The sequence below is a fragment of the Trachymyrmex cornetzi genome, unplaced genomic scaffold, assembly GCF_001594075.2.
Source record: "Trachymyrmex cornetzi isolate Tcor2-1 unplaced genomic scaffold, Tcor1.1 scaffold319, whole genome shotgun sequence".
Taxonomy (NCBI): Eukaryota; Metazoa; Arthropoda; class Insecta; order Hymenoptera; family Formicidae; genus Trachymyrmex; species Trachymyrmex cornetzi.
Window position 1 is genome coordinate 225,475 of NW_017297887.1, and position 27,702 is coordinate 253,176.

Below are 27,702 nucleotides of genomic sequence, written 5' to 3' on the forward strand. Positions count from 1 at the left end.
CAGTTAAGCTTCCATAATCAACATTACATACACAATAAAGGTACGTAAATTGCAATGTGACCTATAATTAATACTTTTATTTTCACTATTTATTTATAAATACTATGGCTATCTTTCTTAATATCACACATGGCCATCTTTTGTCTAAAAATCAGATAAGATGGCCAATGCATACTTTGTAATATTTTGATAAAATTGAAGTTCTGTTAAGTATTTTCTCTTTAATTTCGATAGTGTTTGTTACTTTAAGCTTCAGTGAAAGTAATATCCCAAATATTGTTAAAAAGTAACAAGAATAAATGTATGTTTTTTGCATTTTAAAAAACTATGGCCATCATACCCGAGTTTACCCTATTTAAAATTTTTAATGTAAACGTTTCGGTCAAGTTTTGACCATCATCAGTACACTAAGTGAATGTGAGATGATAATAACACGGAATTACCAGATTCTAACAAACAATTTTACATAGAATAAGTTATTATCTTTATTTAAATTATTAAAGTAAATTTATTTAAGTAAAAACTTACCGTATTTCTACAACGATTAATTACAACTATTGTAATGCGATGTTATTCGGTAGTGTGAAAAATATTACGAAGACGGAAGAATTTTCTGAATTATAGGCAAAAAGCTGTCAGGAAAGCATATTACTTTGTTTATTTAATCCAGATATTTGTTTCTTTATGAGTATAATCTCTGATACTATTTTTTTATAGTTTAATATTGGAGCGGAAAGTTACTCTGGTAAAAAATTTAATGCAGTTTATGATTAATTATTGGGCAATTCTGATTTTTGTCTAGTAATTGAACAGCAAAACTGTTCAGAATATCAATTACGATGTAACGCTTTTCATGCAGTTACTGAACAATAAAGAAGTGCAAGATCTGAATACAGTTACTAAGTAGTAAGAGAACAATAAATAGATAAAAAACTGTAATATAAATTATATATATACGAAATAATTGCTTCTTGCATAATTAGAGGAAACAGTGATAGAAATAATACAGGAATAACCTATCAGAAACTATGTATATTAGAATGTATATCTTTATTAGGCTCTGAATTGAAGGTGTTTTCATGCAGTTTTTCTTCATTTATGTCATCCACATAATCTGAATTATTCTACGCAGTAAAATTAATATTATATTAACGCAAGTAAAATAAATATAAGTAACTATACTATATAAAATTCTTCACTATACGTATTCACATATATTTCATTTCTGTGTAATTGTTGCTTATTCGTCACTTATAAGGTGCGTTCCGAGTTACGCATGAGGCGCATCATTTGTCCTTGTTGTTTACCAAATAATAAAGAACGATAAAACGATACATTATGCGCTTCATACGTAACTCGGAACGCACTTATAATCTTTGATATTCGCTGCTTCTAACCTCATCTTTTGAAATCTTTGTGAATAGTACATGCTGCAAACTGTCTAAATTTTTAAAGTTTTTTTTTTCGCTCTATATTTTTTTACGCGTTCACGACTTTCACACATATTTAATTATACAATTTTACATATAACATATAAAAATAAGTATATTTAGTACGAAACATACACGTATCACATGGACATGAGCACTGCATAACTATTAGCTGGTCGAAAAATGGACAATTACTTTTTTATTGATACAAAATTTTTTGTAAAGAATTGACCCATATATTGCCTAGTAAAACTGCTTTAACTAATTTTGCCCAGTTGCTACGCAGTATTTTTGTATTATAAACAGAAATCAGTAATATTGGATAGTAACTGACTGGGTGCTCAGTCAAACTGCACAAATTTCTATCAGGGTACTTTTTAAAAGTAACAAATTACAGTTATTGATTACCGAATAGAAAAAATAACAATTTACCGTTACCGATTTTTAAAAGTAACTCGTTATTGCTACCGTTATCTGAAAAAGTAACTTTTTGTTACTTTTTCATTACTTTTTCAAAATCGACGATCGCCAATCATAGCGGACGGACCTAGGGACTTTCTAGTCTCAAGCGCTATGCACTGTAAGTAAACAATTGTTGTATAAAATTACAACTATTATAATGAGTAATTTTGAGACCCACTATAATAGATATAAACGTACGTCCACGCGTTTGTAAATTTGCAATATGCAAATAAAAATAATTTCTTGATTTGTAACTAAGATTGTGGAAATATGATTACAATTTGTATGTGTAGTTATAAGAATGATAATATGACAATATATTTTGCACTATATATTATACATTTAACAGCAATACGCGAAAAATTACTGTTATATTACGTAATACTACTAAAATTTGAGTAATTACAGAAAATATTCAAAATATCCTGCTATTTACGTAATTTTCAATAGAATTGGAAAGAATACGGGCTTTAGGAGTCAGGCGCAGAAGACGTCGCGCAAATAATACACTTATGAAACTTGAAACTTCTTTATTTAACAAACGCGCTTATATGTTTCGGCTCATTTTTGAGCCTTCCTCAGAGTAAACACAAACTTAGTTTATGTAAGTTACGAAACATGTAAGCGCGTTTACAATTCATTGATTTATAAGGAGTCTTGGTTAGTTTGATTTGTTATACGAAGTAATTTTCCATATAAAATAAGATATATTTACACAATATAAGCAAATAATTTATATAATTGTCGTATCGTGTCTAATTTTGTGCAAAGTAATGATAAAAGTAACTGTAAAATTCGTTACCGTTACCAAAAAAATGTAACTTCGTTACCAAAGAAAAAAAAATAATGCAGTTACCAATAAAGTTACCAAAAAAATAGTTTGTAACTTTGTTATGAATAACAAGTTCCTTCCATTCACTGGATATTTCTGAATCTAGAATTTTTGTGTTATCCCAGTTAAATTTGCGATCATGTTCTAGTTGATGCTGGGAGACTACAGATATTATATTAGAAGGCTTTTTTATGTCGACTTTGTAGTCTTTAAGGCGAACGTTGAGTTTCCATTTAGTCTGACAAACATATAATGCATTGCAATCAAAATGATTTATTTAGTAGACAACATTTGAATAATCTTTTTTTTTTATTTTATCTTTTTCAGTTTTTATGAAAAAGTTTAGAGAATTCATAGGTTTATAAACAATTTTAAAGTTGAATTTGTGTGTTACAGTTTTAAATTTTTCTGAAACATTTTAAAAGTATGGGACAGTAAAAAAACTTTCTATTTTTTATGGAATCAGAGATGGAAATATCGTTATGAATTTTGATGTTATCGAAATTATTTTTAAGTGATAGCTCTTTTATTCTGATATTGATCGTGGAAAAAAGGAATTCCAATGGATATCCATTATTCTAAAAAAATGTTGATTAAGGAAGAAATATTTCTTTTGTGAAATTTTGGATATGCATGGAATAAAATTCTGTCTAGCTGTCCGATGACTACGCCTTTCTTTTGTTCAATCGGATGATTTGTGAATTAAAGTTCAAATATTTACCTGAATTTGTAAATTTTTTTATAATTGTCAAAAATAATCGTTCCATTATCTATCAATAGTTTAATGTCAAGGAAACTAATTCCTCCATCATCGCTATATTTAACAGTGAACTGTATTTTTTCGTGGTAAGAGTTGAACGTGCATAGAATTGTTTCAATTTGATTTTTTTAGCTGCTAATATAATATCGTCAACATAGCGATAATAAAATGGAATGGAAATGGTCAATGTTTTAAAAATGTCATTTTCTAAATCTTGTATTACGCAGTTGGCTAAAATAGGAGAGAGAGGAGATTCCATAGGTAAACCAAAGATTGTTTCAAAATTAATTCATTGAATTTAAAAAATGTAGAATTTAGAACAATTGAAACGGGTTTTAAAAACTTATTTAATGGTATTGTTATTTTATTACGTATTGATTTCCACCTTCTTTCTATACTTTTTAAGGCCTAAGTCATTGGGAATATTTGTGTACATAGAAATTACATCAAAAGAAAAATTTGATAGTTTTGTTCAAGTGACACCATTAATTTTTTTTACTAGATCAAAACAAATTTTAAATATATGACTTGTGCAAAAACATCTTGCGTATGTGGCTGTATGCTCCTTATTTATATTTTAAAATAAATTTCTGGAATCTATTTTATATTTTATATTTTGAATAAGTCATCAGTTATTTTAGCGAGCTCATCAAAATTAATTAATCTGATGATGATGAAATGTGATGAAATGATGTTCCGAAATGCGATAAAGTGATGAAGTAAATACCATTTCATTACAAAATAACTTCAATGGCCGGGTTATGTCGCTCTTATAGGGATTCTAGGTCTAGCTAGGCGGAACAGCCGTTCGCCAGAAATTCGGCGAATTGATCAGTTCCTCTATTCTTAGGTACCATTATTTACGAATCGCTCAATATAATGTGCTCAATCACACCTTGTTCCGATCGGGACCCGGTACAGTGGCGGATCCAGGGGAGAGGGAGGCGGCGACCGCACCCCCCCAGAGTTCACCAAACAGAAAGTTAGAATTTATTATATGTAACAAAATTTTGTTTTTAAATAACATTTCATATTATGTTAATGTATATATAAAAATATGTCTGGCTAATAAAATGCTGAATACTAGACATGTATAATTCATATTTCATGATCATGATATTGGAGGAAAAGTTCCGCGGTATTTTGTTAGCTCAAAATTATATATAAAATATTTTTATTAAAAATGCTCAAAATTTAAATTTAAAAAAGGGGTTTTAAAACTTGAAATCTCTACTTTCGAATGGTTACTATATTTTTTGAATTTATGTGAGTTTTGTAATTTTTATATATAGAAAACTACTTGGAAAAAAAGAAAATTTTCTTCTTATTTTGTGAGTCTGTCACGTACCAAAAAAAAATTTGCGAAAATTTTCGACTATCTATATATCGTGAAAGTTTGGAGTTTTCCTTACAAAATCGTTTTTTAAAAATGTTTCTACGAATTTTGGTTTTTGAGTTATTTGCCAGTTAACTAAAAATTCCGACTTTGATTACTCATAACTCCATTAAAAATCATCGTACTGCAATTAAAAAAACAGATTCTTAAAGCTGAAACGTTGCTCAATCGAATAGTATAATGCTAATTTTTTAATATAGAAATTTAAGTTAAAAATGTAATATTACTATCCTTATATACCCTGGTAGAAATTTCATGCATTTTTTGAGCAGTCACTAAACAGTTACACCAATTTCTGTCTAGTAATTGAGAAGGAAAACTACTTAAGATCCCAATCAGAATGTAACACTTTGTTTGCAGTTACTGTATACAAAAGTTGCATGAAATCTGAATCCATTTACTGAATAGAAACATAACAAATAATGGATATTAAATTGATTAATAAGCAAGTCAACTGCTCGTGAAATGAACAGAATAAAACTCTATCAAGTTCTTGTCCATTTCCTACTCAGTATTGGCACAATTAATGAGAATACAGTAATATTAGATAGTAATCGGATACATATCTAGGAAAAGTGCATACATTTCTACTAGGGTATAACCACTGCGCAATGGAAAAAAGAAAAGTAATATCACATTTTTAAAATATACGTATATACTATTTTTTTTTTAAATTGGCGATTACACCACTTGATAGAGCAACGTTTCAGCTTTAAAAATCTGTTTTATTAATTACGGCACAATGATTTTTAACGGAGTTATGAGTAATTAAAAAGAATCAGAATGCTCTTTTATTTAAGGAGATTGTAAGGCAAATGCAATATGTTAAGAACTACTTGAAAAAATTACAGATTATTCTAAATTTCATTTAACAATAATACAAAAAAATAGAAACAATTGACCATCTGGATCAAAAGTTATTTAAATAAGTAGTAATATTTTTTAAATTTGTACTCTAATATAAATATATGAAAATGTATTATAAAATAATGATAAAAATCTCAATTTTTTTATATAAATACTCTAGGAATACAACAATATTTTTGTAAAGTTATCTTGAGATGCAGACATTAATTGTTCAGTAAATAAATAAAATTTGTTATATCTTATAAACTAATGGTGAATCTCAATGAAACTTTGCATAAGTCATGTTTAGTACTTAATATATTTATATAAAAACATTTAGATTTTTCTTATTATTTTAACAATTTTTGTTTATAACAATAAAACTAATAACAAATAAAATAAATAACCTATAAAAATGTGTTGCTCAATAAAACCAGAATGTTATGAACACAACTATCACATGTATGTAGTTTGTTTAAAGCGAAAATATTAATATATGTGTTTTATGTCTTTACAATCTCCTTAATCCGCGTGTAATTTAGTCACGTCAGATAGTCGAAAATTTCGCAACAAATATATTTTGTATATAATTTTGAGCTAACAAAATTCCGCAGGACTTTTTCTCCAGCTCAATAGTAATAGTAATAATAATAATAATAGTAAAAATATAATAAAACAATGAAGAAATAAAAATAATTAAAAAATATTAAAAATAACGATGAAAATAACATGAATAATAAGTCAATATTTACATTTCGTCATACCGCCCCCCCTCCACCTCCCCCCGCCCCTAGAATAACGAAGTTGCGAAGTTAAGCGCGAGTGACGGAATCTGCGGAGGAATTTATCGCTGCGCATCTGAAAGACGTCGCAGAGCATGGAGGTGATCCGTGTCGGATTCGCGTCGATATCACGCGGTAATGGAACTGCGATGCGCACATGTGACGGCTTAAAAGCCATCGTTTTACTTTGTGCTCAAATCCCGCTGGCCGGCGGCCGCTCTATTTTTGCCGATGATGAGGAATTCCGTGGACGGACGCGAATTCTAAACGCGCGCATCATTTCTCCCGTGCTTCGATCCCACTCGGTTTGTCCTCATTGAGGGGAAGGTAACTGCCATGGTTACATATATATTGCGTCGGTATCGATTGAGAATATTGTTACAATCACACACGCAGTTATTACAAATACGTCTTTGCTTTGACGGCAATCTCTTGCATCTGAAATAACTGATTGAGTTATGCATTGACTAACAGAGTTATGCTGAAAGAGCAATTTTGCCCAAAAATCTACAAATTTAGCTACACTGAAAAAAAATATAGTCAATTTTAATAAATATTTAGTTGAATACTGCCAACTAAATATTTATTAAATATAAAGATATATTTATTTGATACAAGAAATATTAATTTGATTTAACAATAATTTTTTTTACTGAACAAATATTTATTTACTGTAAGTAAATATTTAGTTGGCAGTATTGAACTAAATATTTATTAAAATTGACTATATTTTTTTCTCAGTGCAGATACAGATCTGAAAATAATTTTACTGGACCATCAAAATAATTTTGTAAAAATCTTTAGCGTGATGAGCAATCAGAGCAATGCTGTAAAAAGTTTTGACATTCCAACAACCGTTTGAGCATTCTACATATTTATTTTGATGATCCAACAAAGTACCGAGGTCTCTATAGTCTAAAGGCTTAGGACGCTTGTACGAAATACAAGAGATCCGGGTTCGACGCCCGGTAATATTTCTCGCAATAAAATTTACAATTTTTCAGCAAATTAATATCTTTCTAATATGACGCCTTTTCGAGCATCGAATTATTAAAAATTATTTATCAATTTAATTTAATTTAATTTAATATTATTACAGTAGTTTAATTGCTGTTTATAAGTCCGGGAAAACAATTAAGCGCGCAGATTGAATGACTACAAATGAATATGAAATGGTACATATGCGTGTACATATACAGTATATATATAATTTACATTATTATTTAAACATTAAAGATCCAGTTTCGACCGGTATAGGTTTCTAAGTTTATCGCGTTTGTCCTATTTTTTATTTCGAAGATAACGGTAGTATGAACACAAACGTTGTAATAGCAACAATTTTATGATCAATTACAAAATGATGAAATAACAAGCAATTGGTCATCAATTTCGAAATTATTATCATACGCGAATCCATTTAGATTAGGCAAATGTTCGAGATGAAGTAAACGTTGGTGGCGAAACCAATCAATTTCGTAATTTTTTAAAATTAGTTTTTTGATTACCGCGCAATTTTTACTTTTTTCTTCTGAGCGATGTACACGCGCTGATTTTGCGCCTGTGATTTTGCTGTTTTAATTAATTTTATATATCATTCTGTAAATATAGAAAATTTATACGCACAGATAAAGATATCGAGCGCACACGAGCGAGAAATTCGTATTAATCATTGAAGACTGATTTTTAATTGGACGATAAAAAATTCCTACTATCCTGATTTCTGTTTAAATATATTTATCTTATGAAAAAGATTGCTTCGTATCTTGCTCCTCTTCGTTGAAAAATCTTCACAGGCTGCTTAAGAAGATGACATTATTCTACAAACGTTCGTATTTTAATATTTGTAGTGAAACGCTTAATTTTTTTCGTGTGTCATTCTTTTCTGAATCTATCTTGAAGCAAAAAAAGTTTATATTCATACGATTTTGAAGTGTAGAAGAATGTTTTTATTTGGCAACTGAATGTGAAACGTTCCCGATTTTACGAAAAAAAGAGACATTAAAAATGTCGCGAATATTGAACAATTGTAAAGATTGGATTCACAGAGCATGCATGGTCCCCTCTTAGTCTCCTTTTTTAAAAATTTATAACAAAATGTTATATGTATTTTGAATATTTCTAAAATGCTTAATCACAATTTTGATAATTCGAAATATTTTTTAATTTAAAAAACTTTTAAAAATATTTATACTATAGAAAATATAGATTCCATTATATTTTTTTTATATTGGATGTATTTTTAAATAAAATGTTTTATGAATTATATATTTTTAAAATAATACTTTTACAATATAATAATTTAAATAATAATTTTTAACAAAGCAAACAATATAAAACGACCAAAATGAGCAAGAAAGTTAGATTATAATAGAATATATATATTTGAAATACAAAATCACTCAATTCTCATACATAATACGTTTCGACTACACAGAGTCTTCTTCAGTTAGCATATAATTAACGTAATAATTTCATCGCAAATTAAAAACTGAACACATATCATAATTATATCACAATCTCATCGCAAATTTAATTAATTTGATTATGATATGAGCTCGTTTTGGTCGTTTTATATTGTTTGCTTTGTCAAATTATCGAGCGTTTTATGTTATTGTTAATAATTTTTAGTTTTTAATTATTGTTAATAATTTCTATCTTTTCATATTTGATCTTCAAAAAATTTTGCGGCGCCAATGATCCCCTTTTGACAGATTTCTAGATTCGCCGCCAATGGTTGTGGATGTTAATTTTGTTGAAAAATGACAATAACGATATTTCTGCTTATATACTATATATTTTCTCTCTTTTTTTCATTCCATTTATTCTGTAGACGGTTTTAAGGGCGACATCGTGCTCTGGTGCAAACTGTTGCTGCCTGGCGCCATGAAGAGAATTTACAATCTGCAGAGCAAGCAGCTGATAAAGTTGTTCGCGCGGTTGCTGCTCCAGGACGAGGACGCGATGCTGGAGCATTTGGAACAAGGCGACGTAGCCGAGACGATCAGCGTGTTCTTTGAAAATAGCGCTGCCGCGTCGCCTTGCGCCGCAAGTCTATTGACTATCCAAGACGTAAGTCGGTACAATTTCGCGAATTTCGAGGATGAGAACAAATCACAGTGAGAGAAACCGGTGAACTAAATAAAAAGAAATTAGAATAATGAAAAAGATAAAATGATTAAAAAGAAATTAAAATAATAAATTGCCCGACTAATTAAAATTCATTTTTTTTTATCGTTCTCACATTAAAAGACGAGTTTATTCGTCGGTATAATTTATTTGAAGAATTGCAACACGTGCAGAGTGATTTGAGAGCCTCAAATCTTTACATTCTATTTGATAAAAGCGTAACCGATTTATATTTATAAATACTGACATATTCGTGTCTTATCGCCGTCCGGAAGATTATCAATATCATTTATCGTTTTCATATCGTTTTTTTCCCACTTGTTTATAAACATCTTAGACCTTTGGATATAACCGGCATCTTTGGTCCTTTCGAGTGCGAAATAAAAGTTTCGAATCTTCTAGCGATATTCATCGTTAAATAAGTCATTCTTTAATAAAATCGTACAATAACTAAGACTCTCAGCTGTTTAAGAGGGGTTTCACCTTTGCAGGCGAAAAAAAATAAAAAAATTTTTTTTACATATTTTGATTCCTACATATGTGTAAAATATCCCTGTAAAAGGATTTTTTTAAATTTGTAATATTAACGGAGCTAGTTAGTAAATCGTCGTACGTCAGAATCCTCAAGAGAAGCCAGAACAGCTCGGCGATTGGAGAGATTAATGGAAAATGAATTTTATGAAAAGGAGGAAGGATCAGTGTATGCCCTGGTATTGCCATACATAATTGTAAGTGCGCTAAAAAACTTGTTATATGTGGAAAAAGTCAAACCAAAACTTTAAACGCGTTTTTCTCAAAATCACATTTTTCGACCTGACGGAACTAATAATTCAAAGATGGATTAAGATATTGACTTAATTCTTTTCTTCTCTTGATCCTAATACTTTTGCGCATGGCAGGAACTAGAGTGATTTTACAACAAATATTCGATTTGTTATTCACAAAAAAGTAACAAATTTTTAGGACAAAAAATTAATTTTTTTTTTCAATGCCACCATTTTGACAAATTTCAGGCAATTGACATTATTTTAGTTCCTGCCATAGCAACACTCATATAATTAATAAAAATAAGAATTTAGATTTCAGATGATTTGCAGAGTCAATATTACTTCCGTCATAGAGACGAATTTTCTAGATGACCCCTAATTCGATCGTTTTTGGAGACATTAAAATGCATATTCGTCTAATTAAAAAATATTTTTTTCACTGTTTAGACATTACATAATTTCATGCAAAACGCCATATTGTTCTGTATATAATAAATTTTCTTTAAAAAATTCATGAAATTGAGCTAATTTTACAACCGGCAAAGGTGAAACCCCCCTTAAGGCGATGCTAAAGCCTCCTGTTTTATCACATTTCCATTCGGTGAAAAATCTCTGTATTGGATATACGGATTGCAAAAGTATTATTGCTTAAATTAAAGTACGCACAAACAGGACCTCAGCTGCACTGGATTTCACGAGAAAATCGAAAAAAAGTTTCAGATTCGTTAAAAATTCACTTACTTTTGACTTACTGTGGACTCTAAAACTCTTATATCAAGCAAATATATATCTGAGGTGACAGCTGTACGAGCCAAAAGTAAGTGAATTTTTAACGAATCTGAAACTTTTTTCGATTTTCTCGTGAAATCCAGTGCAGCTGAGATCCTGTTTGTGCGTACTTTAATTTAAGCAATAATACTTTTGCAATCCGTACATACAATACAGAGATTTTTCACCGAATGGAAATGTGGTAAAACAGGAAGCTTTAGCATCGCCTTAAGGAAGTTATAAGATAAATAAGTAATGTGTTAAGGGGATTCTAAAGCCGTCTGTATTACCGACTAAATCATATAATTTTTTTATATAACAAATACTTTTTTCTCTTTCACAGATTCGAAAATTGTTTTCCAGGATTAAAGTATACGCATTAATACATGTTTGTGAGGTGGAGTTTATGCCAAGAACAACAAAAAATTTCGAAATTAATATATTTTTTACCATTTTTTAGTGTAACATGGCATTTCAAGCTATCAAGTTTACTTGATACGAAAGTTTTGCAACCTGCACTTACGAAATAGTAATTCACAAACACGTAATTTGCATGAACAAATAACGTCGAGCTCTTAGAATCAGACTTAGACGCTTTATCGTGACGAATTTGTTATATGAAAATTGACACAAACGCGACTGCGTATATCATAGGTTGCGTGAGATATTGGTGTGGTAGTGTATAAAGACATGTCAATGCGCTGAAAAAAGCGACTTCATCGGAGGTCGAGTTTCGCTTTAGAATCTCCTTATAAGCGAGCGATTTACCCCTATTTTGAGTTCATTAACCGACCGACCAATGTTCTACCGACTGAAAATAATTGGATTCGATTTCTCATATTATTTTGCGAAAAAAACATCTATATATACACTTTATTTTTTTAAGTGGTCGTTGAAAAGTTATAAACAATTTTTTGTTTAAAAAATCTAAACTTCGAACAAAAATTCCGAAAAAATTCTGTAAGCTTAATTGGATCAAAATGAACATTTTTTGTCTTTTAGACTTTTTTGATAAAATCAATAGTTTTCGAAATAAAAAATGTCAAAACTTGAAAAATAACTACCTTTACGATTTTTTTTCTTGCAAACTAATCATTCAATCGGTGCGAATAAAAAACGAAAATATTCGGTCAATCTTAAACTATAACGAGAATTTGATTTTATTTTGATCTGTACTGTTATTGACAGTGAAAACGTTATTATAATAAAGGCGCGTCCGCGGTGCGTGAGTGGTCTCGACTCTCGACGCTGCGTCGGCGCGGCGTCTATTTTTCAAGTTTTGATATTTTTTATCTCGAAAACTATTGCTTTTAAAAAAAAGTCTAAGAGACAAAAAATGTTTATTTTGATCCAATTAAACTAACGTAATTTTTTCAGAATTTTTATTCAAAGTTTAGATTTTTCAAACAAAAAATTGTTTATAACTTTTCAACGACTACTTAAAAAAATAAAGTGCATATAGATGTTTTTTGCAGAATAATACGAGGAATCGAATCCAATCATTTTCAGTCGATAGAACGTTGATCGGTTGATTAATGCATTTTCTAAGCGACTTTTCGGTAAATCGCCTATTAAGAACTATTTGAAAAAATTACAGATTATTCTAAATTGCATTTAAAAATAATACAAAAAAATTAGAGACAATTGACATCTGGATCAAAAGTTATTTCAATAAAAAGTAATATTTTTTAAATTTGCATTCTAGTAGGAATATATAAAAATGTATTATAAAATAATGATAAAAATCTCAATTTTTTTATATATGTACTTTATGAATTTAAAAATATTTATATAAAGTTACATTGAGATGCAGATATTAATTGTTCAGTTAATAAACAAAATATTTATTTGTTATAAACTAATTGGTGAATCTCAATGAAACTTTGCATAAGTAATTTTAAGTTATAAACAATTTTTTGTTTAAAAAATCTAAACTTCGAACAAAAATTCCGAAAAAATTCTGTAAGCTTAATTGGATCAAAATGAACATTTTTTGTCTTTTAGACTTTTTTGATAAAATCAATAGTTTTCGAAATAAAAAATGTCAAAACTTGAAAAATAACTACCTTTACGATTTTTTTTCTTGCAAACTAATCATTCAATCGGTGCGAATAAAAAACGAAAATATTCGGTCAATCTTAAACTATAACGAGAATTTGATTTTATTTTGATCTGTACTGTTATTGACAGTGAAAACGTTATTATAATAAAGGCGCGTCCGCGGTGCGTGAGTGGTCTCGACTCTCGACGCTGCGTCGGCGCGGCGTCTATTTTTCAAGTTTTGATATTTTTTATCTCGAAAACTATTGCTTTTAAAAAAAAGTCTAAGAGACAAAAAATGTTTATTTTGATCCAATTAAACTAACGTAATTTTTTCAGAATTTTTATTCAAAGTTTAGATTTTTCAAACAAAAAATTGTTTATAACTTTTCAACGACTACTTAAAAAAATAAAGTGCATATAGATGTTTTTTGCAGAATAATACGAGGAATCGAATCCAATCATTTTCAGTCGATAGAACGTTGATCGGTTGATTAATGCATTTTCTAAGCGACTTTTCGGTAAATCGCCTATTAAGAACTATTTGAAAAAATTACAGATTATTCTAAATTGCATTTAAAAATAATACAAAAAAATTAGAGACAATTGACATCTGGATCAAAAGTTATTTCAATAAAAAGTAATATTTTTTAAATTTGCATTCTAGTAGGAATATATAAAAATGTATTATAAAATAATGATAAAAATCTCAATTTTTTTATATATGTACTTTATGAATTTAAAAATATTTATATAAAGTTACATTGAGATGCAGATATTAATTGTTCAGTTAATAAACAAAATATTTATTTGTTATAAACTAATTGGTGAAACTCAATGAAACTTTGCATAAGTCATTTTCAATACTTAAAATATTTATATAAAAATTTAGATTTTTATTATTAAAAAAATTTTTGTTTATAACAATAAAACTAATATCAAATAAAATAAATAATCTAATAAAAATGTGTTGCTCAATAAAAAGAATGTTATGAACACAACTTTCACATATATGTAATTTGTTTAAAGCGTAAATATTAATATATGTGTTTTATTTACAAATCTCCTTAATGCATTGTAAGAAAAACTTTTACCTGCTTGTTTAAAAATTTTTGATTAGTAATTCCTAAATAAAAGCTTACTCGTTCACAAAAATTGATAGAAAGTATGCCTCAAAGATATCAGCAGTAAAATTGACAATGGCAGTAATTGAATGACTTATTAAGCGTTGTAGTATCGATTGTGTAATACATATATAATTATATAATTACAAAATGAAAAAAATTATATATAAATAATCTTTTTTATTTTTTAAAAATAGATCACTTAAAAATTATGTATATAGGTCACGCTCCCTTGAACTGTGAAATACATATATAATATTTCATCATCGGTTAAATTTTTTGTAACCAGTAATTATCGAAGATAACGTCATGTGTAACATTTGCTTTCGAAAATTTCTATATATATTTTTTCTCAGTATAATTTATTTAATAAACAAAAATATATGGACACGCGCCGAAGTCTCATGTCTTTATTAATGAGTTTTATCGGATAGGTTGATCTCTTTTTGGAAAACCTGTCGCGTTTGACCAAGGAGGAGGAGCAGATCCAGCATTTTCGATCTATCCTCGATAAGTAAGTTCATCGGTCGTTCTTTTTGTTAACCTAATTGCAACATGTAAAGAGGTCTTCTTGGAATTTTTACCAACGCAACAAATATGTACCTTTTCGATGTTTTCATATCCAATTGGCATAATGTAGTGATATAATTTTATTATCGCTTCACTTTGCCAATTAACGTCGATTTATCGCTATCTAATTAATATAAAATACCGTAAAAATTGTATCGTCGTCCTATTTTAGCACTTAACGTATTTAATAGCTCACAGCTTACATTTTTATTTAGCTTTATCGTATTTATTTACATGGAAAAGAAAGATATAGTTCACATAACTAAAAATATTTAGTTGTGAGAAATGTAGAAACATCATTCTAGTTATCTTTATGTGATAGGAATGTGTATGGTTGATACAATTTATTTACTTTGATGTGTCAACTATGTCAATGTAACTAGGAGCGATCTGGTTGTGACAATCAAAACTTGGTTGGGAGATCATTTTCTATGGATAAGTTATATATCCGTATTTTTGCATCAATCGTGACATTATAAAGCATGATGTATAATAATAAGTATTAAATTATTAATATAAGAATTAATTTCTTGTTATATCATGCTATAAATTAAGTTGCAATTTCAAAAAGCAAAAGCGACTCACCACGCTTACAATTAAAAATATGCATATGTATGACTTATGTTGCAATGAAACGCCGTCATTGCAACATAAGTCATTCAACCACTTGTACTATAGTTCAAGCAACCACATAAATAATTGTTCCATTTTTTATTATTTAATCTGGTTGGCATCACCAGATTTCTGTGTAGATCAATCATACTGTTTTTTCTGTGTATGTTCATTAATATTACGTACTCCTTGCCATTTTTTTCTTAAATTTCACATTTGTTTAAAATTGCACTTATTTTTATAATACGAAAAGCATATCATGTAAATTATAAACGATGCTCGCAGCTGAACGGTTAAATGCTATCTATATTTATCTTTTTATGTTTACTTGAATATTTGATAAAAATTTTAGATGTACCGCCAACGATCTGAAGATGATTATACGTCTGATTAAGCATGATCTGAGGATTAATGCCGGGCCGAAACATATGTGAGTGCGCGTTTAGTGTTTTTTTTTCTGTCAGTTTCAAAATATGGGTGAGTGTGAAAGTGTCCGAGTCCAAAAAAATTTGTATAATATGTAAGTCCATAACGCAATATCTTATTTAAATTGGTAATTACCATACCTACTATTCGATAGATCGAAGTTTTTGCTTTAAAAATCTGGTTTTTGAGTTGCGATACGACTATAAAGAGAGAAACAAAATTTTCCATCTTGTCCAATTCGTTTCCTATATATAAAAATTATCAAATTCACAGAAACTTAAAAAACATAGTGATCTTTTGAAAGTAGAAATTTTAAATAGAAAATTTAAAATCCTTTTTTAAAATTTAAATTTCGTTTATTTTTAATGAAATTGCATGAATTTTGAATAATAAATCGGCATAAATTTTTGCACTCACTCAATTAGATAATAATTAAAATATATATATATGTGTTGCATACTCAGTCTCGAGGCGGTCCACGCAGATGCCTATAAGGCCTTCCAGATGTCCCGAGATCTGGAAACGGTGATACGACGTTTTCTGTCGAATTTGGAAGAAAAATCGAGCGCTTCAGGCTCATCACTAGGTCGGAATAAAGTGGCCATCTCGCTGATGACGCCAGTTTTACCTATGCTGGTATATCGAAATAATCTGCGAGAATTATGTAGTTTTTTTATTAGTTCATTAAAATTATATATATAGTGTCCTATTTTAATCGATTACCTCAAATATCTCTTAAACAGAGTATTTTAGGGAAAAATGTTCCAGATACAAATTTTGGGAATTCGAGGGGGACATAAGATGGTATCATTGGTTTGATCTTGGGTGGCGTTGTCAAGGTGAGGGTAAGGTCACTTTGAATTTTTAAAATGGAACCCCCATTTTTCATTACATATTCTTGTAGTTTACCTTGAGAGCTTTTCAAAATTCACTATAATTAAGTTCATTTTCATTAAGTACTTTTCAAGTTATAAGACTTGCAAACTACAGCACCGCCGGCATTAGCATTACCCAAGGTATCCGACCGACAGCTAAAACCTCTTGAATGTTATTTAAGATCACGACCTGGATAACATTTGTCAAGATCAAGGCTATTGGAGGTTGTACCTCTTATTTTCATTTTTACGTAAACGTGAATTTTTTGTGCAAAAATAAAAATAAGAAGCACAATCTCCAATGACCTTGATCTTGAAATGTTATCCAGAACATGATTCTGAACAACATTTAAGAGGTTTTAGTCGTCGGTCAAACACCTTGGGTAATGCCGACGGTACTGTAACTTTCAAGCCTTATAACTCGCAAAGTACTTAATAAAAAAATATTGTATTAAAGTGTTTTGAAAAGCTCCCGACGTAAGCTACAAGAATATGTAATGAAAAATGGGGGGTTTCATTTAAAAAATTCAAAGTGATCTTGCCCTGACCTTGACGACGCCACCCAAGACCAAACCAAGGACCATCTTATGTCCCCCCCGAAGTTCCAAAACTTTTGTCTGAAATATTTTTCCCTAAAATGCACTGTTTAAGAGATATTCGAGGTAATCAATTAAAATGGGACATCCTGTGTGTGTATATATATATATATATATACAGGGTGGACCATCTGAAGTGATCCAGTCAAATATCTCGAAAATTTCCGCTTTAATTGTCTGTCTCGTGCATTTTTTACTTCATTTATTTAACTGCGACGCGTTGATTACAATGATGACGAGAAAAATGACGCGCATTATAAGGCTACCGATAATCTCGACGCAATGAAAACAAACCAACGTCAGGCGAACGGGATAGCTCGCTTTCGACACGCAAATTCTCCGAAGTCTGAATTCTGTCTAGGAAATTTAGGCATTCAAGCGTGGGAAGACGAAGGTTGCGTTTTAGGATAGTGTGATCGCGAGAAAATGCGTATACGAAATCCGGTCACAAATCAGTACTGATGATCGAATGTTTATAATTAGACATCTAGCAACATTCGGTTCCACACTGGGAAAAACATCAGTCTATCACTGAGAAAAGTGATTATTCAATTTACTTTCTTCCTCTTTTAAGTTATCTTCAATAAACAATAATAATCTTCTTGATATAATAATCTTATAAAATACATTTATTATAAATTGTAGAAAAACTCATTATTACGTACTCAGAATAAGAATTTATTTTCTTTTTAAGAAAATATTATAAAATCTATTTTAATTTAATAATTTTGACTGATGCATATGAAACTAATTAGGATTTTTTCAGAATATATTTTGAATGATGCTTGAGATGAACTTTAATAGATTTGCGGATATATGAACTTTCGAAATATTTAAAACAAGTAATAATCGTTACTTGCGTACAGTATGTATTTTTCTATGTGTACATCTCGGATAGATGATGACACACGTGATCGCTCCTTATCGCAACATAGAGTGGAAGGGATGGAGAGTACACGCGATTACGGAGAGGAAGAGTATTATCGAGATTTTCGATGAAGAGATTCCTCCTCCTCTTGCTCCTTCTCCTTCCTTTCCTTTCCTTTCCTCTCTTCCTTCTCGCGCGAAATCTCGCGTCTGACGAAATTCTTAAGGGTCCTCTACATAGAAGTCGTAGACGGTCGTGGAGTCTTAAGTCGTAGGAAACCAACCAATCACAATCAAATATAAGGAGAATACTCGATTGGAATTGATCAGTTTTCTACGACTTAAGACTCCACGACCATCTACGACTTCTATGTAGACGAACCTTTAGAGTTCTGTGAGTAAATAAATCCAAGCATTCTCAATCTCGACAGATAAGACGCAGCGAGATCGTCCCACTCGTGATATCGACGAGAGTCAGAGAGATAGAGAAATGCTATTTAAAGCGTGTCTATACTGGTTTATGCTATTCTGAGGATTATTGTACTCGAGTTGCTTCCTAATGAGAGCTTAATAATTATAGATTATTGATTATTGTATGAAGGTTTTCGACATTGCGAACTGCGTCAGGAGTCAAAGCTAGAAGCAGCCCCCTGACACGACCACTTTTAGCATGGCTACTTAATGTTCAAAGGCCGCTTAACGCGGCGCTGGCAACATTCATGCAATAACGTATATATACAGTCTGTTCAATAGTGACGCTCGTAAAGCTGGAAACACAATAGACACAGGCAACAGAGAATAACGAGCCGTCCAATCAGAGCTTTAGGGTATAAGTTCGATATTATATTCCAGAGCTCTGATTGGACGGCTCGATTGGAAAGCTGTGTTTCCAGCTTTATTCTACAAAGAGCGACTGCAGCAACATCTTCTTGAACTCGGTTGAACCTTTATTGCGTGCTCTTTTGCGCAGTATATAGTTTATATAGTTTGCTAAAAAGTTTTATGGTTCTGATAGAATAAGTTGGGTGTTGCAAGAAGAAAATGATCCTAAACATCGCAGCAAACTGTGCAAAGCGTGGAAAGATGAAAATAACGTCACGACGATGGAATGTCCCCAGATGCTAATCCCATTGAAAATGTGTGGTCGTACATGAAGATGAAACTCAAAGGAAAGCCAGTGTACACGGTGAAGCAGGTGTCAATTCAAATTAAGAAGGTATGGCGATCTTTGCCAAACGAATATGCAGAAAAGCTCGTCGAAAGTATGGAAAAAAGGTGTCAAGCAATAATCAGTAATAGAGGTGATTGGACACGATATTAGATAATTGCGCAATAGCTAATAATGAGTACTTCAATAAAAAAAAAATTAGTCTAAATTTTTATATTTTTTTGATTATGGCAGACACTTTCTTATTGAACAAACTGTATGTACATACGTTCCGCTTGTTTCATTGTTTGCTGTAACATTATTTCAATGTTATTTCAACGTTCTGACTTGAAATAACATTATTTCAACGTCCTGTGCTGCATGTGATATATATACAGGGTGTTTGATAATTAATGAAAAATCTTTTGTATAGGGACAAAATGGACTAAAGTGAGAAGAAAAGTCCTCTACAATTTTGCAATTTTTGCAATAGTTAACAAGATATTAATTACTAAAAATTGCCGAAAATTGATTTTCAATAATTTTTTACTCAAAAACTATCAACTTTACAGAAAAGGTGTTTGATAATTAATAAAAAATCTTTTGCATAGGGGCAAAATGGATTAAACTGAGAAGAAAAGTCCTTTACAATTTTGCAATAGTTAACAAAATATTAATTATTAAAAATTGCCGAAAATTGATTTTCAATAATTTTTTACTCAAAAACTATCAACTTTACAAAAAAACTGTAAGAGACAAAAATTGTTTATTTTCTTCTCATAAAGTTTCGAGAATTTTTTTAGAATTTTTTAATACCGTATTTTCTCATGTTGATAAAAATAAGAAAATGCAATACTAAAAAGTTGATAAAAAATTCTGAAAAAATTCTTAGAGCTCTATGAGAATATAGTAAACAATTTTTCTCTCTTGCAGGTTTTCTGTAAAGCTAGTAGTATTTGAGTAAATAATTATTGAAGACTATAATTTTCGACAATTTTTAGTAATTAATCTCTTGTTAACTATTACGAAAATTGTAAAATGGCAAAGGACTTTTCTTTTCAGTTTAGTCCATTTCGTCCCTGTGCAAAAAATTTTTCATTAATTATCAAACACCCTTTATGTATATATACATATATTGTGTGTGTATATATATATAGAGAGAGAGAGAGAGAGAGAGCGCTTATTTGCGAATCAAAATACTATAGCAATAATTTTTCGAAAAATTAAGTAAAAAAATTATTCATAAATTTTTAGTTTAAGCAGTTTAAGTTTTTGAGTTATAAGAATTTTAATTGGCCATATTTTTCACCTGTATATAATGTCAGTATTTGCATTATCTGTATATAGAAGAGTATTGTATTTCGTAGTTCAATTTTAAAGTGAATGTTGCAAAATTTCAACACCGTCCCTTCATTCGGAAGTTTATAAGTTATACATTCGGAGAGCTAAATAATCGAGCGCTGTTATTAGTTATTTGTTATTAGCTGATTACCATAATTAATTAATCAACCGAATTTAATTATTTAATTATACTTATCCGGTTAATTAATTAATTAAAGGCAGAGGCGTGCACGTCCGTGGAAATGGCGATGCGAAAGTGCCCGAACGGGATGTTGTCGGAGGTCAAGTACGATGGCGAGCGTGTGCAGGTGCACAAAAGCGGAAACGACTTTCGATACTTCAGCAGATCTCTCAAGTCGGTCCTGCCGCACAAGGTAGAGACGATAACTTCTAGAACCATGTAAACAATTTGAAAGATATAATATCACTTTATAATTTAAAAGTTTCACGCCGCGTTATAGAAACAGAAAGAATCATATTAATGTAGGAAAAAATGTGATGATTGTTATTACGAAATTTAAAGATCAAGATACGAAATTAAAAGCGTGTTTTCGGCTTTTTGTATTTGAAAGGCGACCGATTCTATTTTTTTTAGGTGAATCTCTTCAAAGATTATATAGTGCAGGCGTTTCCTGACGGTGACGATTTAATCCTTGATTCTGAAGTTCTCATGATCGACAATGAAACCGGACAACCTTTGCCTTTCGGCACCTTAGGAATTCACAAAGTAAGAGCGATGAACCTCGTCACAAATCTTTTCATTCCATTTTTCTGAAAACTTTCGAAAATTTAAATACGATAGAGAGCACCAATCAGCTGTCAAAGTTAGATGTTTCGAATAATACAATATCTTGGTTTTTAATTTTAAGATATGATATTTCGAAAATTTCCTTTTGTAATATTTTTGCGTCTGTTTTTATATTGTTTAATTAAAAATTTTACGATTGGTGATGAATTTATGATTATATTATGCATAGCAATATTCTATAATAATACTTTAAATCATATCTAACAATAAAACTATGTTTTAATATACATTGTCGAATTTGTTTTCAGAAAGCTGAATTCAAAAATGCCAACGTGTGCCTTTTTGTCTTCGACTGTTTGTATTACAATGGCGAGATACTTATAGATAAGTAAATATCGAAAAAATTTTCATATACAAAAATATCTTATAATAATTACACATTAGTTTACTTTTTTTATTATTTTAAACCAGACAACGTAATTCTTATTGATTTTTTATGCTGAAGCTAAAAAAGTTATCATGAATCACATTTTATCAGCACATCAAGTTTCCGAAATAATTGAGGTTTAATACGTTAAAAATGATATTAAACATTTTTTTTAATAAGAAAGAAAATTAACATTATATTGAAATTTTGATCATTACTATAAATGTATTGTTAAAGGACTCGTTAATATTTAACAATTTAAAGACTAAAAAGTAAGGGGAAGTAGGAGTCAGCGCGGTACTTGGTGCGCAAGTATAACAATGGAAAAAAATGCTTAAAAGTCCATTTTTAATATAAAGGTATATAATGTCCGTATAAAGTCCGTACGCGTTTCGACTTACTTCAAGTTATTCTCAACGGAATTAATATAATTCTATTCTGTATAAATAGTGCATCAACCATGGTGTCAATCATCCAATATTTCAAAGAGGTTCCTTAGTTTCATCCTAGTTTACTGGCCAGAAAGAAACAAGTAATTCTTATGAAGTGAAGCTATAATAAGAATCAGAATATCAAAGATATATGTGAAATTATTTTTTTAAAAAGAAACAATAAGAAGACAGTAGATTGACACTCACTGACTTGATGCAACTTGCACATACATACACAGTAATCAACCAATTGAATATAATACTTATTTAAAAAATTAGATAAAGTAACAAGAGAGTGATCCAAATGAATTTTTTCGTTAAATAGCTAAAACGAAATTTAACAGTTGTTCACTCTTCGGTTACACAGAGACAAATAATAAGTGTCGCTGATACAAGTATCGATCCGAAACAATCAAAAGCATAATTATAAACATTAATTTTTAAATTGTATTCAGAACTGACTTATAGGCATGGTCTAAAAATTCAGTATCTGTTTGGACTAGTTTGAAGGTTTAAACTTCATTTTTGTGTTTTTATATGTAATATTTCAGACGTTAATCTTTTGTGGTAATTCCTTTCTATATCCAAAACTTGCACTCTATCCCAATCGAATTCAAATTGTAATCTGTGGTTTGTAATGACCGAATGGGAAGACGTCTTCCTTCTAATGTGATTTCGGTGTTCAGAAATGCGTCTGTGTAATTGACGACTAGTTTGTCCTACATAAGAAGTCACGCAGTCTCTGTGCACTGGTGTGGTAAAGGATCTTTCTGCACTTTGATTAGACTGAGAAGTTTATTGATACTATAAAATGCAATTTTTGATACCGTATTGTTTATAATCCTTTTAAATTTATCTGAGATGTTGTTGACAAAGGGGATTGTAAACTATATAATTTTATTGTTAGATGCCAACGTTCTTTTTATTACTAGGGATCGCGGCCACTATATCATCAAAAAAACTTAATCGAAAAACTCATGTTATCAAGTATGCTTTCTTCAAGGTTAGTCAATTACAATACAAGTCATTACAATATAAGCGATAATCGATGATAATGGGGCGCCCATAGGTGTCCCAAAGTTCTACTTATAAATTTGGTCATCAAATATAAAAAAAGTAGACTCAAGAACACAAACTGAACTGTTAACAAAAATTCATCCTTAGGATTATTTTTTTATTGTTACGTTTTTATTGATGATATATATCATGGCCGCGATCTCCAGTACACAAATCGATAACTTTTTAAATATGTCTAACTCTGTACATTCAAGGTTACAGTTTACAATTGAAATAGGGGATAACAAAATTAATTTTCATGACAACCATTTTAATTCATAACAAAAGACTAATATTTAACTGGTATCAAAAATTGACTTTTTCAGGTAGATACCTAATTTTTTTATCCAGACATCCTCGCTAACAGAAAAAAGGCGTGATTATAGACATATGATTGATAAAGTATTTTTCCTTTCTGATCCAAAATTTCACCAAAAATTTTGAACTTATCGTTAGCATTTTATTAAATAATGACTACTACCCTCTTGAATTTATTTTTAATACTATGTCTCAGAGAATAAAATATCTTATAAAAAATAGTAACATAATGAACAAAGGTAATAAAAAGAACGTGGCATCTAACAATAAAATTATATGTTTACGATCCCCTTTGTTAACAACATCTCAGATAAATTTAAAAGGATTATAAACAATACAGTATCAAAAATTGCATTTTATAGTATCAATAAACTTCGCAGTCTAATCAAAGTGCAGAAAGATCCTTTACCAACCAGTGCACAGAGAAACGTTGTCTATAAGATTGCCTGCGAAGACTGCGTGGTTTCTTATGTAGGAAACTATAGTCGTCAATTACATATACGCATTTTTGAACACCGAAATCACGTTAGAAGAAAGACGTCTCCATTCGGTCATTACAAACCACAGGTTACAATTTGACCATGAATTCGATTGGGACAGAATGCAAGTTTTGGATATAGAAAGGAATTACAACAAAAGATTAACGTCTGAAACGCTACATATAAAAACACAAAAATGGAGTTTAAACCTCCAAACTAATCCAAATAGATACTGAATTTTTAGACCATGTCTATAAGTCAGTTCTGAATACAATTTAAAAATTAATGTTTATAATTATGCTTTTGATTGTTTCGGGTCAATACTTGTATCGGCAGTGATACTTGTTATTTGTCTCTGTGTAATCGAATAATGAACAGCTGTTACATTTCGTTCTATTTATTTAACGAAAAAATTAATTTGGATCACTCTTGTTACTTTATCTAATTATTCAAATAAGTATTATATTCAATTGGTTGACTACTGTGTATGTATGTGCAAGTTGCATCAAATCGGTGAGTTAATCTACTTTCTCCTTGTTGTTTCTTTTTAAAAAAATAATTTCATATACATATATCTTTGACATTTTTATTCTTATTATAATTTCACTTCATAAGAATTATTTGTTTCTTTCTGGCCAGTAAACTGGGATGAAGCTAAGGGATCTCTTTGAGATATTGGATGGTTGACACCATGATTGATACACTACTTATACAGAATAGAATTATATTAATTCCGTTGAGAATAACTTGAAGTAAATCGAAACGGGTACAGACTTTATACGGACATTATACACTTTTATATTAAAAATAGACTGTTAAGCATTTCCATTGTTATACTTGTACATCAAGTACCGCGTTGACTCCTATTTTCCCATTATTTTCTAGTTTTTAAATTATAATTTTATTGTTTATCCCTTTTAAAAGTCATTATTTTAATTTTAATGTCATACTTTTTAGCCATATTATGATGGATTTACGTACAGAGTACGTAAGTTTTGGTATGATGACGTTTAGATTTTCTTTCAACATCCAAAAATTTATAAAAAATATCTTTCTTGGTTTAAAATAATGTGTTTGACTGTAAACTATAATATTATTCTGACTTTACATGTTAAAGCTATTTTTCCTCTTTTTCTTTTTCATCACGTTAGATCTATGCTGGAGCGCAGGAACATTTTGAAGGACAGAATGACGGAGATACCGAACAGAATAATGTTATCGGAGGTTCACGAAGTGCATGTAAAGAAATAAAAATTTTAAAGAGCACGTTAATTATTGTTTACTTACAGCGGCATCGGATTACAGTTCGCGTCTGATTTCAGGATCCGCGGGATTTAGCGGGAAGGATTGTCGATGTATTGAAACTGGGTCTTGAAGGTTTGGTCCTGAAAGACATCGACGTGCGTATCGATCCTTGTAAACGCATTAATTTCCCACATTATTGCTATATTCTTTTAATAATGTTATTGGTATATAATTAACCGAATAATCATTGCGCAATACAATTATATATTTAATATTTATTTGATTGTTTATACAAACATGTTTCCTCGCTTTACCTATTTGTAACTTCCTGCGATAAAGTCGATAATTTATTTAAAGATAACGTTGTTCTTATGAAATTTGTTTTATATGGATCGCCAGGCGTTTGGGTTTCATTATCGTACCGTTTATTCGAAATTGCGTTTTCAGAGCAAATACGAACCGGGAAAGAGGCACTGGTTGAAGGTAAAAAAGGATTATCTGTGCGGTGGTGCAATGGCTGATAGCGCAGATCTCGTCGTGCTTGGTGCATGGTACGGCACGGGCAACAAAGGTTCGTATGAGCTACGACGCAGTGCGAAAGATAATATCGTAAAGTGAAAATGTAAATCGGATATACAATGTGGGATAAATTTTATTAAATAATCGCAATTGTTTAAACTCGTCGAACGATTCTTGTTGGCTGTGTTTAGCAGAGAAAGTAGTTTTACAATTGTAAAATTTTTATTTAATATGATTGATTTATATATTTATTATTTAGATTTAGTGAAGAGAGTGCACAAGATCAATCATATTAAAGAATTTTGCAACAATTGCAAAACAATTTTCTCCGCTTAATGCAGCCATTGTTTCGTAATGACAACTAGAAATAGTCACTATTATGACTTCGCTATGCAGCTTTTAAAATGTTCAAATTTGGTAATGCGGAGATAGACAAAAAATTAAATTAATAAAACGGAATTTACATGTCTAAAATGAAATTTATTTCATAGAGAAGCGGCCGATCTTTCACACTGACTCGATCTCTCGAAGCTTGCTATTTCCACGTATTTTTCTTTTTTTTTACAGGCGGCATGCTGTCGGTTTTCTTAATGGGCTGCTATGACGAGAGGCACGACAAGTGGTTAACTGTTACTAAAGTAAAATATTTAATGAATTTTAAATATTAATTCGAATTAAAGTGGGAGATCACACCTTCCTGTCATCGTAGGTACACACGGGGCACGACGATGCCACCCTGACGATGCTGCAGGATCAGCTGGACATGGTGAAAATCGGCAAGGATGTGGAGAAGCTACCGAGCTGGTTGCATGCCAAGAAACCCATGGTGCCGGATTTCGTGGCGAAAGATCCCAAGGTAAGATCCAGTGAGTCGATTTACCGATCAACATGTGAAATATTTTATTAAAATATTTTTAAAAATTATTCACATAAATATTTCATGCTGTGGACAATCAACCCATTGTTGAAACTGCTCAGCGTTATTAAGGCTTCTAAGTAGTCAGCATGCGATTCAAAATCAATCGGCGGCTTGGCGAAATGTGGCAAAATCGGTAGCCACACACCAAGCACGAGCCCATGTATATGTGCTCTCGGCGCGCCGAAAGCGAGCACATATACATGGGCTTGTGCTTGTGTGTGTGTTACAACGCCTCGCCACGATAAATGGCTGAATTTATAGGCATGGAAAAGTGACGTGGAATTTGACGACGAAATTTGTGTTGCATGCCATTCCGTTATTATTTGTTTAATTGTAAAAATGTGACGTGCATCGTACTTATGAAAGTCCTAAAAATGGGCAGAAACTATAGTTATCCTGGAATTTTATACGTAAAAGCGTATATTTCATTCATTTCTACAACTGTTCAAACCGTATATTTCTGCCCGAAATTAGACTCACTTTACCTGCCTTTTACTGACTATTAAGGGAGAAAAGGACAGTTTCTGCCTATTTTTATAGGTATTTTAAAGTAATCTCGTCATTTAGATTTATCCAAATTGTCTTTATTTACAAATGGCTTGCAGTATAAATTTACGTGTCACTCCTCGCTTCTGACGTCACGATCCCAACATGGCCGCCGCAACTACTTAGGAGCCTTAAGGGGATGCTAAATCGATTACCCAACTCAATCAAGGTCGATAGTACAGACTTTTTTAATTCCAATTTCGATAATAGTGGCGACATCTTTGATTTAGTTTTTACATTATATTAT

The 27,702-nt window shown here is 30.6% G+C and overlaps 1 protein-coding gene across 2 annotated transcripts in view; it reads left to right on the plus strand.

Moving 5' to 3' along the window:
- Positions 1 to 27,702, plus strand: part of DNAlig3 (DNA ligase 3) — an 86,005-nt gene that overhangs the window by 46,103 nt on the left and 12,200 nt on the right. For both annotated transcript variants that reach the window (XM_018509835.1, XM_018509836.1), the window contains exons 4-15: positions 9,339 to 9,577; positions 14,768 to 14,847; positions 15,868 to 15,945; positions 16,406 to 16,577; positions 20,986 to 21,141; positions 21,363 to 21,494; positions 21,824 to 21,903; positions 25,378 to 25,465; positions 25,549 to 25,626; positions 25,919 to 26,042; positions 26,558 to 26,628; positions 26,700 to 26,846. In XM_018509835.1, coding sequence (XP_018365337.1) covers positions 9,339 to 9,577; positions 14,768 to 14,847; positions 15,868 to 15,945; positions 16,406 to 16,577; positions 20,986 to 21,141; positions 21,363 to 21,494; positions 21,824 to 21,903; positions 25,378 to 25,465; positions 25,549 to 25,626; positions 25,919 to 26,042; positions 26,558 to 26,628; positions 26,700 to 26,846 — 1,445 coding nt within the window. The remainder of the gene's footprint in view (positions 1 to 9,338; positions 9,578 to 14,767; positions 14,848 to 15,867; positions 15,946 to 16,405; positions 16,578 to 20,985; positions 21,142 to 21,362; positions 21,495 to 21,823; positions 21,904 to 25,377; positions 25,466 to 25,548; positions 25,627 to 25,918; positions 26,043 to 26,557; positions 26,629 to 26,699; positions 26,847 to 27,702) is intronic.